This window comes from Trachurus trachurus (genome assembly GCF_905171665.1).
Source record: "Trachurus trachurus genome assembly, chromosome: 6".
In the NCBI taxonomy this organism is placed as follows: domain Eukaryota; kingdom Metazoa; phylum Chordata; class Actinopteri; order Carangiformes; family Carangidae; genus Trachurus; species Trachurus trachurus.
The window spans coordinates 8,451,240-8,465,980 of NC_139897.1; the positions used below are offsets into that span (position 1 = coordinate 8,451,240).

The 14,741-nt window shown below is 42.1% G+C and overlaps 1 protein-coding gene across 1 annotated transcript in view; it reads right to left on the reverse strand.

Moving 5' to 3' along the window:
• Positions 1 to 14,741, reverse strand: part of nell2a (neural EGFL like 2a) — a gene marked incomplete at both ends in the record, with an annotated part of 97,302 nt that overhangs the window by 65,467 nt on the left and 17,094 nt on the right. Inside the window, 7 exons of the mRNA XM_083974115.1 lie at positions 416 to 521; positions 2,086 to 2,177; positions 4,572 to 4,674; positions 8,440 to 8,568; positions 8,843 to 8,925; positions 11,013 to 11,085; positions 14,449 to 14,545. Coding sequence (XP_083830241.1) covers positions 416 to 521; positions 2,086 to 2,177; positions 4,572 to 4,674; positions 8,440 to 8,568; positions 8,843 to 8,925; positions 11,013 to 11,085; positions 14,449 to 14,545 — 683 coding nt within the window. The remainder of the gene's footprint in view (positions 1 to 415; positions 522 to 2,085; positions 2,178 to 4,571; positions 4,675 to 8,439; positions 8,569 to 8,842; positions 8,926 to 11,012; positions 11,086 to 14,448; positions 14,546 to 14,741) is intronic.

Sequence of the window (14,741 nt, forward strand, 5' to 3'; positions counted from 1 at the left end):
TTCATCTTTTCAAGATTGATTCAACAATCTCTTCACTTAATTCAGCATTGTTTCAACAATGTATTCAGCTCATTCAGCTTCCAGCTTTCAGCATTCACCCGTATTTCCTTCAGGAAATGCATTCTCTAGTTTTTCTTGTTCTTCTTTTGTTTCGATACATACATTATCTAATTTGTGAAAGGATTTCTTGGAAAAAAAGGAGTTTTCATTCAGAAGTTGCAATATACATTTAGTATTAAACTGTTTTTCCTTTTCTTTTTTTCAATGAATGAAATAAATAAATACATTAAACTAAAACCAAACTAAAACACTGTATATATGTACTTTATTTTGAAAGCTGGGGATTTCCAGCATCAAACAAAGGTAAGACAGGATAGTGAGAATACTGTACTACAGCATGATGTTTCCGACATACCTCTGCACACTTTACAGCATCTGTCACTCAGGGTGATCTGCTCCGACTCAGGGCAGCTTAGCTCAGGACAGGGCTCGGTGGGAACCACCCGATGCATCGTCCTGTCCTGTGATGGGTAAAGACAAAACACTCATGAGCGTCTCTCTGGGTCCAATCCCCCCCTCCACATTCTCCATTCATTTGCTAAAGGTTTGGATGTAATTATGAAGGTAATTATTCATCTATTGTGTTTCCTCTCTCACTCCCCGACTTTCCCTCCTCCCTGTGTGTTCATTACAAACCAATTACTCATTCGGTCAATAGCAGTTATTTTTTTCTAAACGACTTGTGGGAGGGGGAAAAGGAGCTTTCTTCTTCTTTTGTCTCCTTCTCCACAATCATTTACATTGTGATTCATGACGCAGCTTTATTATACAAACAGTGAATCAATCTTCTGGATTATCCCTGCATGTGTGTTTAGTCAGAGTGTAAAACCTGATTAGGGGTTCCTTTTTCCCAGCATGCCTTTGGCAGGTCTCTCTAATGATCTCATCTCAGTCCCTCTGACTGATGCTAATTTAGAGTCATTAACACCAGACACAGTTGGACAGAAACAATAGACCTAGTCTCTGTCTATTTGTAGACTTAAACTGGTCTGTTCCCTAGACATCCCATAACCTCCACCTGTACATATAATAGGCTGGGCTTTCTCATGTGAAATCATGGAACAAACTTCTACCTAAAACTCCACAAACAACTTTCCGAACAAGCCTCACCGTCGACTTCTTGCCACCCACCACCCAAAATCTGCACACACATACACACACACACACACCCTCCCCTGCAGCCAGCAGGCAGACAGAAGATCAGAGGCGTGACAAGCAGCTGTCAGGGGAAGCCTGCAGGAGTGTGCAGCAGTGGGCTGACTGACAGAACTCCGCGTCCCCGTTTCTTTGATCTGCCTGGGACTGCCAGTCAGTAAACTGGGACTACAGATGGGCCAGGTGTGGGCAAGCAAGCCAGACAGCTGTCTGAAACCGCAGATTCTAATGGAGCTTTGCAGAATTCATGGAGGAAGCCGAGGTTGATATGATAGAGTTGGGTGATTAAAACTTCAAATCATTTTTCGGTGATTGATTGGGCCTGCCTGCCATAATGTCATCAAGTGAATTACTCCCAAAAGTGTAGCGGCCCACCCATCTGCTGCGTCAGGCAGACAAAAGCAAATACTATGAATAATTGGGAAATGAATCTGATTTGGGACCAGTGTGATATCTGATGATTGGTGCTGAAGAATGGCCGCGGCGTCCCGTGATTGACGAGTGTGTGTGCCGCTCCTGGCCTCCGAATGTAAACTTAATTAGAAGGATTCGGCCAATTTATTTAGATTACAAAGAAAACAATGGCAAGTCAGATCAATGAAATTCAGTTGGAGTGGACAATTTCGCACTCGGGCTCATGGGGGCTTGATTTATCCTGCGAGGGAGGGAATGAGTATTTAGCGAGCTGTCAGGCGCTGCGACACGACATGGAATTGAACAGAGCCGAAGGGTTCGGTTACATTACCTATTGTGTCGACTCGTTCTGGTGAGGGCTCTGGTTAAAAAACCCTTTTGAATAAAAGCGTTTAAGCGCGTTTCAAGTCTCTACGTGTGTGTGTGTGAGTGTGTGTGTGTGTTGACACGACTTACCCTGCATTCAAACAGCAGACACCTGCCAGAAGAGTCGCGCACAGCCTTCTGATCCCCCTCCACCAGCTCTCTACCGCCGAACAGGCAGACAGCTGGTAGGAAAACACAGAAAAGACAGATATACGCATATATACGCATGCAAGCAAAGTGAGAACTGTATTTCTTTCTGTATCTTGGTCTGCATAAGGATCTGTTTGTTTTCTGTACCGACTATACAGTAGCTTATCTTTAATGCATTATCCCAGAATAAACCATCGCGTGCACGTCTGAAATGATGTGTTGCTCTGAGACTTTTCAGATTTGTAAGATGTTTAACTTTGATCTGTTACCGAAGTAATTCCTGGTGTATTACACCTCTATTTATTTGTCTTTATTTTAAAAATTACAACTTTGTGATGAGTTTTATTGGAGCTGAAATAACAGAGAAAATGTTTCATTCTCTGGTGTTAAAAAAAACAAACTTTATCTACCAATACTCAACTAAATAATTAATCATAGAGTAGCAGCTAATGCTTCTCGTAATGTTGGGAATCCAAATGCATTCAATTATGAAATAACCAGAATCAAAGAAAAGCAAATGAATGATGTGTTTTCTGACCCAAACAATCACTAGATAATTGATTTGCCTTCATCAAAAACATTTTTTCAACCTAACAGTCAATTAACTGAAATCATTACATGTATTTTAATCCTGCTGCCTGCAGGTTGTGGACATAAACACCAGTGGTCTTATATAACAGTCCAGTTGTATGATACAATCTGTCCTTATTATTTCCAGCTTTTTTTCCTCTTTTCTGAAGTCCTCAGGTGAATTGAGTCAAACCAAATCAAGCATATCAAACCCAATTAAGCAATGCTACTGAGAAAGTGATGCAATAATTAACATGTAAAGAGAGCAGGCAGAGACCTGGTTTGTGCTGCTGCTGCTGCTGCAAAAATGATCACGTGGGTAGAAAGTGTGTGTGTTTGATGAGCAGGTGGGGTCAGACAGATTCAGACTGATACCAGGAGGAGAGATGATTGACACCGCAGCTCAGGCCCTATCACAAAGCAGCGCATCATGAAAGTGAAGGACTTCAGAAAACAGCCATTTGACGTTCTACTTGACAGACCATCAAAAAAGAAAAAAAAGAAGCAGACTTGGAACTCCTCCCTGCAAGGTCCTGTGCTGCAAGATAAGGCTTTAATTTGGAGAGCGAATCATGTCTTTGTAGTAGGGAAACTTGCGGCACTCTTCTCTCCAAAGCCAGAGCATGCGTAATTAGCTGTGTGTTTGTCTACCTCGTTGAGATAAGTGAGCACGGGGGTGTTGAGTTTAAGGGGATTACCTGCTACGTGTTTATATTTGTGTAACACAGCAGCGCATTTCCTAAACCCCTTGTGCAGCATCCCTGACCCACGGGTCAGTGGAAATGATGCCGACGCGAGCTGATTACAATCCAGGACTAATGGTTTCCCCTCTGATAAAGAGTTAAATCTCCTCTATTATTTGCTTCGCATGGGAAGCAGGAGCAACGGCAGCAGTGTGTGGGAGTGTGTGGTGAGAAAGTTCTCGAGCGGAGTCAGCTCGCACACAAGATGTGGAGTTAAATTTGCAGAGAAATACTATGCGCACGTAAAGTCTGCTGCAGTTTTTTTTATCATTCACATGGTGCGTAACCCTCTGTAAGGTTGAGAACATCCGACTATTAAAAACACAGAGCCCAGATAATAAATCTCCTGCATACTAGATTTTGTTCTAAACACCGACAGGCAGCTCTTTCTGCATTTTAAAAGCATACATCACATCTCATTTGGGTTAATATCTGAAGAATGTCGGGGTGAGAAAAGCTAATGTCCTCTGAAATCCATTTTTATTGGGAGGGAAATTGAGAGAATATGAGATGCAGAGCGCTGCGGTGAGGAGGCTAATAAGAGTTCATTGCTGAACTCGGAGTCATTTTTGAAACAAAACATAAAAAAGAAAGAAATAACAGAACCTCTGTGTAGATACAGGATTAAACAGCATTATTTATCCAGCCAGAATTCAAAAGTTTCAAATAGACACTTAAGAAGACACTCGTCATGTGAGAGCGTGCGTCATCTCAGGCGTTCACCACCTCTTTTTTTTCCCTCCTCCTCCTCGCTGTTCCCTCAGCCGCGTTCATCAGAAGCAGGAACCACTTTACATCACACGCAGCCGTCGCAGATCTACTGGCTCATGTCTGTGTGACTGGTGGCCATCTGTGTTTTGAAGCCAGCTAGTGAATAATTGATCGGCCGCATGTATATGCAAAAGGACGGACCCATCTCAAGAGGCATGTTAGGAGGTAGCTTAGCAACACAGCGGAGCCCTGGTCAATTGTTAGACAGCCCTTGTGGAGGCGTGATGTGCGGCTCTAAATCTGGTGATGGTGGTTGAGGTTTGTGGACGTTGTTTGTGTACAATTGTGTCCGTGATTGCGTGAGTGTGGGAGGGCGATGGGGTCAAGGGGTGCTCCACTTACGCTGGCACTCCTTGCAGCAGGCCCCCTTCACGTAGGCAGGCGCTGTGCCCGCCGGGCACTGAGGGGGAGGGCAGGAGATGGCCTCACACAGCACCGTGCCATTCTGGTGGAGAGATGCAAACATGAGTTGTTTAACGGGAAACTGCTTCAGTCAGGCCGATCCTGGACAGATATTATACTAATAGCTTACATTAGGTAATTAAACCTTATGACAATAAGATTTAACGGTAGAAAAATACACTTATAAGTGTCTGAGAGGATAATGAGGATGGAGCTTTGGCATTTATGCACTTCAGATTACTGGCCAATATGTACATTAATACTGATCTAAGTGAGATATGATTGTGTCACACACACACACACACACACACACACACACACACACACACACACACACACACACACACACACACACACACACACACACACACACACACACACACACACACACACACACACTATTGCTTTGAGTAGTAAACCTCCTTATAATTTGTCATAAGCAATAGAGTAAAACACTTTTATGTTCTCAACCATTAAAATTTTAAAGGGATAGTTCAACATTTTGGCAAATTGGCCTATTGCCATAATCTCTATAGTCATAGCAGTAGGTTTGTTACCTTTATTTTTCGGTGCGAGCTAGTTTTAGAATGGCGGAGCAGAGCCGTGAGCTGCTCAGAGCTATGCTATGGAGGCTCATGGGATTTCTTGGTTTCCCTCATCAAACTCATCAAATACATATATTTATATACAGGTAAATTCAAATGCAAAACCGCTGATGAGCGTTCCCATCGGGGGCAGTTTATAGGCAAGCAGTCTCTGCATTTGCCTCTAAAACAACTCTGTCTCGTCACTATTTATTATTATTTATTTATTTGTTTATTTCGGGCATGTCAGTTAGATCATCATCATCACACATCATCTTAGTTCAAATAATACAATACACATGGCCGAAAGGGAAAGCGGGAGAAGCAAAAGCTTATCTAGTCCCGCCCCCGTTATCTCATAGCGTGGTGAATGTCCAGGTCACAACTTGTCCACCAGAGCGTTTTGGAGTTGTTGGATTGTGTATTTGATGAGTTTGATGAGGGAAACCAAGAAATCCCATGAGCCTCCATAGCATAGCTCTGAGCAGCTCACGGCTCTGCTCCGCCATTCTAAAAATAGCCTGCACCGTCAATTAAAGGTAACGAACCTACTGCTATAAGACTATAGGGATTATGGCAATGGGCCAATTTGCCAAAATGTTGAACTATCCCTTTAACAATCAAGGGGGTGCTCAGTGGTCAGGTGGTTTGAGAGTCGATGTCATGTTGGCATATCCATGAAGCACTATCACAGGTTTGACTCCCGATCAAGGCGATCTGTAGCGCATGTCATTTCCCCAGTCCTGCTTTTCTGTCTCTCTACACTGTCCTATTAAATAAAGGCAAAAACAAACACCCAAAAATATCTAAAAGAAAAATTAAACAACCAAAATGAAGACCACAAGATGCTGGTGAAAGACCCAGAAAATAGCCTTGAGTTAAGATTAAAAAAATGTTGTGGAAAAAGTATTCTGCACTACATACAGTGCATGAGTTTACTGAGTATAAAAGCAGGCTGATAAAGTGACCAGTGGTTTTAAAAGATCATGATTCAGGACAATTCAACCACGAGTTCCATTTTACATTCGAGTGGCTGTTGACTCTTTGCCCTTGTTTTTGTCATCGCTAAGTGGACAGACGTGGAAAATCTTTGCTGTACGTAGGTGGTGAAAGTGAGTTAGGTGACACACAGTTCACCGTTGACTGGCCGTCAAGTGATTGCAGTTATAAATTGGAAAATAAGGTAGTCTGTGTAATCCTACCATTAGCTGAATCTCTTCTCTGGAGACACTGCTTCTTGAGAACTTTTTTATTTTATTTTGGACCAACATCAGTACTACTGTTTTATTAAAATGTCAGTGGTGAAAATGAGTTGATTTTAATCTTAACATTTCCATTATGAGTGTCAAGGCCCCTCTGTACAAATATTTGCCCCGCTGCCTATCCGCCACTCCTCAGCTGCAGTTATTAAACATCCTGGGAGAGAGAGTGAGTGTTTACTCATTTAAATGTCAGAAGCCACTGTTGTAAATCTACCCATCACCTGCAGTAGATTTCAACACCAACACCTATATATAATACATTCAAATGCTATCTCCTTCTCCCCAGCTGTGCATGTAATTAACATTGCTTCCACGGATGAAAGCTCTGTGACAGCAACATCTATGAAGCTGATACACATAATTGATAACATCTTAATGCTCGACCTTTGCATTTTAAAGGTCACGGCTAATTGCCACACATACGGTAAGGAACATATCCCAACTAATTCCTTAATTGCATCCCAGGAATGGCAACACACTGTTCAGGGCGAATGGAGCGATTTCATAGGATGTGGGCATAGTGGGCAGAACAAATCCCTGATGATAATTATCATCTGTCAAGAGCAATTAGGTGCGGTGCACTGAGAGATATGCAATTTCTTTTTTTTCTTTTTTTCTGGGTAGCGGTGCGCGATGGCATCTCATTGGCTGGTTGGAGAGCTTTGGTAGCAGCGTATGAGTTTTCCTGTTCCACAGCTGAGGACGTTGACAGGGCGTACCAGCTCCCGATCGCTTCTAATTCTCTTTTTTTGTGCGATTATTTACAGTTTATGCAGCACAAAGTAGATCCCTGGAAGAATCGAGCATCACTAAGCACCGTTGTTGATGCGTCTAATCCCGAGCACTGTGGAGGTTTCAATACAGGATCTGTTCTCTCGGGTAACTGGGGCAACCTTCTCCTAATGCAAGGAAATAATGAGAATACAAGCTGTCGACAATGGAGGCCCTCATACTCCACTCTACACCTCCACCCCACCCATACACTCACACCCACACACAAACCCCCCCACCCCAGCCTTCACACACTTGATGAACACAAAAAGCAAAACTGACAATGGGAGCAATGGATGTGTGTGTACATGTTGTAGACACTCACAGACACACACACACACACAACCGGAGACATGCAGACAAATGTGAACATACTGCGATACAGGCGCAGTGAAGTGGATTTTTTCCCTTCTCTTTCTCTAACACACAGACAAAAACATGTCTGCACACACATACACACACACCTATTATATTCTCTTCAATCTGGTAGAATTTGATATTGGTACTGCTAAAATTTCCAGTGTTATTGGGCTTTTTATTTTGCTGTCCATCAAAAAAGCACTGTGAAACCAAGGCAAAGTGCAGTATCTGCAAAGAGTAACTGTACTCCCTACATTCTAGAATTCACTCTATAATTCCTTTGGAGTAAAACCAAGGCAAAGGGCCGTATCTGTAGGTAATACCAAGCCAAAGTGCAGTATCTGCACCAAAACCAAGGCAAAAGTGCAGTATCTGCCATAAAACGGTCAAAATTGGTCAGAAAGACAAACTACAGAATACATTTAATTCAGTCCACCTTTATCTAATCAATTATAGACTTGGTAGTTATTCATAATTTGATGCTTAAACCTGACAATGAAAAACACAAAAAGCTGTTTTTCTCAGTTTGGCATTTTTACAGATACTGCACTTTGCCTTTGTAGGGCAGTATTTATTTTATGACATATCCACATGCCTGTGGACATACAACCGCACAAACCCATGCAGTATGACGAGAACATCATTTCAGGTTCAGGGTGTTCACACAGACACACACATACAGAGAGAAACACACACATACACACATTTAATTAAAACTGAATGCCCTCCCTTGGTCTTTATTACTCTAACATGCACACCCGAGCCTAGTGCGCGCGCACACACACACAGACAGACACACACACAGTCGCACACCCGTGTGTGAAGCCCCACCGTGCATGTGCAGTTCCTGCAGCCATCTGTCCAGCCCTCGTCCTCCCTGTAGACGACCCCCTTGACGCTGCAGGTTCTCTCACAATAGCAGCCATCCAGCCCATTCATCTTCTCCTCCGCCCTGGACAGCTGCTCACCCCCCCACAAAAAAACAAAAGACAAGACGAGGAGAAGACAAGAGTGAGCTTCTGTGTGTGTCTATATCTTCACATGTAAGGAAACCAGTGGCAGCAGGAAAGTCTGAGCACCTATACACACCTAACTACAACAATAGCTGATGTCTCATATCAACACGCCTCTGCCTGCTGGGATTCATGTTAACAAATGTGTTTTTTTTTTTTAAATAACACTGGAATTGTTGATTAAATGTCAAAACAGCACAGTTTACACTCTGTCACACTACCTTGCTGGATGTTTTAGCGAGGATGTCCTGCAGCTCCATGATTTTCTGCACAAGTCCATGGAAGTCGTTGCAAGTTGGGCATGCTGGGAAACAAGACACAATCAACTGTCATTTACTTCAAATTGCGATATAACCAACAATCACCATCAACAATCAACCATTAATATGCAGTTTGAATAGTAGATGGAAAAAACTCCAATAAACATAAAGAATAATGTACCACCATAAAATAGGAGAGAAAAAAATATCCATCACTTTACTGGTAAGTAACATTGCAAAAATAGCAACAGCATCATCATGTTTGCCAACTCCAAGAGTCTTAAAGATAACCTCTTTAAGATAACTTAATTAAGTAAGGGACATAAATCATTTTCTTCATATGTGTGAAGTTCAACCTGCTGCCACATAGTATTATATTTACACACATGAAAGAGGATTTGTGCACTGATGTTAGAGTTTGTGTGTGAATTCAAAAGAAACTCTCTTCAAGGACTTGATTGATTTTGCGAAAACTTTATTATACAAAGTTTCACTGAGGGGCCGCTGTGCCTGAAGGGTATAAAGGGATAGTTCAACATTTTGGCAAACTCACCCATTGCCAAAATCCCTATAGTGTTAGGAGTACGTTCGTTACCTTTAAAGGGATAGTTCACCCTAGAATGATATTTCGCTCATTATCTACTCACCCTCATGTTGACTAAGGGCTGGAAGAATTTCCAGAGTCCACCGTCCCTTCTCTGAGTTACAGGGGGTCTTGGCGTAGCAGTGCATTTCAATGCAACGGTTGCAAAGGGACACCAGAGCTCTTCGTAAAAAAACACACACAAAAAAACATCCAAATACCTCCATGATGCTCGTATGTAATGTCCGTCTTGTGCTGAAGCCCCAAATTGCGTAATTGTCCCGAAAAAAATTAAATAAGTCTATATTTTAAGCTTGTTTGTAGCGGAAGCTTCTCGAAGCTCCTCTTCCTGGTCCGTCCAAATCTCGCGTGATTCGCAGTAACCGCACTGACGCCGGCGCAAATCACGCGAGATTTGGACGGACCAGGAAGAGGAGCTTCGAGAAGCTTCCGCTACAAACAAGCTTAAAATATAGACTTATTTAATTTTTTTCGGGACAATTACGCAATTTGGGACTTCAGCACAAGACGGACATTACATACGAGCATCATGGAGGTATTTGGATGTTTTTTTGTGTGTGTTTTTTTACGAAGAGCTCTGGTGTCCCTTTGCAACCGTTGCATTGAAATGCACTGCTACGCCAAGACCCCCTGTAACTCAGAGAAGGGACGGTGGACTCTGGAAATTCTTCCAGCCCTTAGTCAACATGAGGGTGAGTAGATAATGAGCGAAATATCATTCTAGGGTGAACTATCCCTTTAATTGTCGGTGCAAGCTATTTTTAGAACAGCAGAGCGGAGCCATGAGCTGCTTAGAGCTAGGCTACGAGGTAAATTCATGCAAAACCGCTGATGCGTTCCCATCGGGGGCAGTTTTTCAGCAAGCAGCCTCTGCTTTTGCCTTGAAGACAACTCTGTCTCGTAACGTTTCGTTATTATCTCATAGCGTGGTGAATGTGCAGGTCACAACTTGTCAACCAGAGCGTTTTGGAGTTGTTGGATTGTGTATTTGATGAGTTTGATGAGGGAAACCAAGAAATCCCATTAGCCTCCGTAGTGTAGCTCTGAGCAGCTTGTGGCTCTGCTCCGCCGTTCTAAAAATATCTTGCACTGACAATTAAAGGTAACGAACCTACTGCTATGACTATAGGGGTTATGGTAATGGGCCAATTTGCCAAAATGTTAAACTATCCCTTTAAAGATAAGTTAATTAAGTGAGGGACATAAATCATTTTCATCATATGTGTGAAGTTCAACCTGCTGCCACATAGTATTATATTAACACAGATGAAAGAGAATGTGTGCACTGATGTTAGAGTTTGTGTGTGAATTCAAAAGAAACTCTCTTCAAGGTCTTTTACTGATTTATTGATTTTGCAAAAACGTTATTATCCAGAGTTTCACTGAAGGACCGCTGTTTTACTTCACCGAGTGTAGTGTCTGAAGAGTTTAAATGGAAAAACAAATCAGTGCAATCAAATATCAAAATGTTGTCATTTAAACCTAACCAAACAGCTTCTTCAGTGTGTTAAGTAGGATTTCACTCACTTCTGTTCAGGTCCGGACACTGTGAGATGTAACCCTGCGGCATCACCACGATCTCCACGTCCTGCATCACCCCCTGAACACACAGACACACAGCAAACTTTCTGATCAGGGAGAATAAGAACTTACAGAGAGCAGAGATGAGGTGAAGCATGTTAACATGAGGACCCAGAGGGGCGGCGGCGGCGTCTGAGCGCACACGTCGTACATTTTCCACGCGAGATAACATGCAAACCCGAGCGTAGGCAGGACATGCAAGCACAAAAATCAACAACCCTGATTATGAGAAGCCTGGGAGTCACTGCTGCAATCATAAAAACTGAACTCCGTGGAACTGCCGTCCAATTGAGAGAAAATGTATTTTTCTAAGTAGGGAGTGAGAGACAGGGAAGTTAGTTCTGAGGTAATACATCTCAGAGGCTGTGATTCAGATGAATCATCTCATAACCGGGCACCAGCAGGACGTTAAGTGAACTAGTGATGTGGGGGTTTTAGTAGGTAGATGGAATTTTTATTTTTGCCTCCAATCTCCTCTGATAGGCATAAACAGGAGATACAGATTCAATTTGATTCATAAGTCCCAATTGGTAGCCTTTCGTCCTGTGTCCAAACCCCGAACACACACACACACACACACAAACACACGTGTGTACACATACACACGGATGCTCCGTCGCCTTGGTAACCCGGCCCCATTTCATTCCTTGAGTGCATTATTTCCCTTACAGAAGTGGAGCGGTGCAACTTAGGAGAAATTGTTTTTTAAATTGTCCTGCCACTTCAATTTACCGGCCATAAATTTAAAATCCTGCGGTAATGATGTGCTGATTTTTCATGGCGACGCGCTGAAATGGAGGCAGATAGAGCTGTGTCGATCAAACTTGTAGCTGAAACATAAGACTATACACATATCTGCAGCCGCCGTCGCACACTTTTCCCATCGTGCCTCCACGGCAAACTTCACCCGCGCTGTTAACTTTTAAAAGAAATGTAATTTAAGTCAGAGAATAGTTATTTGTTTTCAGTAATGTCAGATATTTCAGAGTGATGTGAAATGTAGAGGTGAGAAATTGTTGTTCCCTTTGTATCTGCAACCAATCGTAAAAGTACGATTTACATTAACAATCTATGGAATTTTTCAGTACAAGTCTTTAAAGGCCGTTTTCTCAAAATGAGTTTTTCCTCATACTCTAGGCCCGAAATCTCCACTTCAGCAGCACTTACAGACACCAAACCTTCTAGTTTTATTCCTGTCTATATTCTGAAGGTTTTTACAGAGGGTTAGATTGATTTATACAATGATTTGTTCCTAAAAACAGGGCGAAATTAAATTTTTTAGGGCTGGTGACAGTATTTTCTCATTTACAGAGTGATAAAAGAGATATCCATACCCCCCTCTGTAGAAACGTCTGACTCTAATATGTCAACAAAATAAAACAAGAATTTTGAAAGGGGCTTTATCCATTGTTCAGATTTCGGTTCTTATCTGGAAACGTATGCAAAATAGCGCATATTTCATTAGATATTGCCTCATTTACACATTTAAACATAAAATTTGACAAAACTTGTAATACAAAAAATATTTGTCTTAATGTAAGTGATAAACTTGGTAAGTTTCATGGTGATATCTGTTAGTTAATTTTTTTCCCCCTATTCACCTCTAGTGTCTCCCCTTAAGATGTCCTACTATTAGGTAATGGCCAAGTGATGTATAGATTTATATGATCGGTGATAGATAGTTAGATATAGTATGTGTGTATATGTGCATCCTGTTCCTCAGTTCAAACAATATTTAAAATTGTCAAAAAATGATAATCGTATTATAGCATGTGATGAGAGATTGAACTGAAATTTCAAGACAGGGATGAAGGATTAGAAATGGAAAAACCCTATTCTTTATTTTAGTGCCTTTGAGCAGAGCCTGTGTTGTAACGCAGCGCTATCTAAACAGCCAGTTGTCAGACTTTGCTTTGCACCTTCTGGCGAGTGAAAAAAAAAAAAAAAAAAAAATACAGAGGTACATTTAGAATTTCCAAAAAGTGACTCCTCCGTGTCAGAGACTCTGTTTACTGCAGCATGTGTGCAGCGGGACGTCGACAGCTGCCTCATCCGTGCAGGAAACGTGAATTTGTGGGGAAAACAGTGGGCGACGGAATCATTTCAGACACAGTTATATAGATATCATACAGATATCCTGCCAGGCTAAAAAAAAAAAAGAAAAAGAAAGAAAACTAACATGAGAATGAAATCTAACTGTGGAGTAAAAACTGATTTGCATGTTTCAACAGCCCCGGAATCTTGTTGCATTTGGGATTACCCAAATTAACAGTAGTTTTTCTTCCAGCCTTTTAAGTTACATTTGCCACATTACCATAGCAATCTACTACAAATAGGCTAACATATCTCTATTAAGAAATGGTGTCACTAGATGTGTTACACACAACAGATTTATCTCTGAAGTGTGTAAACCGTGCATATATCTTGAGATGTGCAGGTGCAGATGCATTTATTCTGATTCAAGTCTTTTACTATCGCTGCTACGGCCGTGATATTCTACAGCTGACACCCACGTACACGCGCGCACACGGACTGTTTCTGTGTGTGTGTGTGTGTTTGAGCGTGTGTGTGTGCTGATGAAGGCGTGTGTTTGAAAAGGAGACGTGCCTTCCTCGCCACTAATCAAGGCTTCACAGAGCGGCGAGGAGAGATGCTGCTACGTGACAAGATTAGTAGGGTGACCTCCGAGGCTTCTTTCATCTACCAATTAACACAGAGGAAATTCAACAGCCAGGACACAATGTGTAAAGCATTAACAGCCTCCCCCACACACACACACACACTCATTCTCACACACATACACACACACACGTGCACAAACACCAACACACCATCAAACACAGAGCCAGACTGATTAAAACAGTTCTAGCTGCCGGTAAGCTGACAGTTTGCCCCAACGTGTCTCCCCAGGTGGGAAATTTTTTGGAGCTGGGTTCAGTCTGGGAGCAGCGATATATGTCTCCCTGTCTGATAAACAAAGCTATATACTAAGCTTAATGAGCATAGTCCAGAGGCTATTTAATGATTTCTCCGAAATCAGCGTTGAGGGGGTTGCTGAGATAATTGCACTGGGCTTAGCTGCAGACGAAGGGAGAGGAAGCAACAATGACACACAGTAAAAAAAAAAGTCAATTCTTAGGATAGGCAGAGCAAACCCCTCGAATTAAAATGGTAATCCATGAGAAATGCACACAATTAAATCCAGCAGCTATAATAAATAAAACCAAACAAGCCAAAACAAAGAGGAAGAGGATACAGTTAAAAACAAGATTGAGTGTGGAGAAAAAAAAAGCCGGTGCAACAGCTGAGAGCCATGACTTCATCCTGCCACTCAGAATCATTCGCCGCTTAGTTGATATCGCAGATGGGAGGCCATGCTAACCTTGAAGAAGCCATGAGCGGCATTTCTCTGTCCCAGCCAGAAGGAGGCATCCTCAGGTATGTCCATGTAGGGCACCTCCACCACCCGCTCATAGATCCTGCAACACACAGAAAATAGTTGCATGTTATTGTTTATCTTTATTTATAATTTTTCCATATCAAAAACATTGATATGATTGGTTATGCATTTCTTACAAAAGGTGTGAACCCCGCCCCCCCAGAATCTTGGCATTGAGAAGACCAGGACGAAAGAAAGAAAGAAAGAAAGAAAGAAAGAAAGAAAGAAAGAAAGAA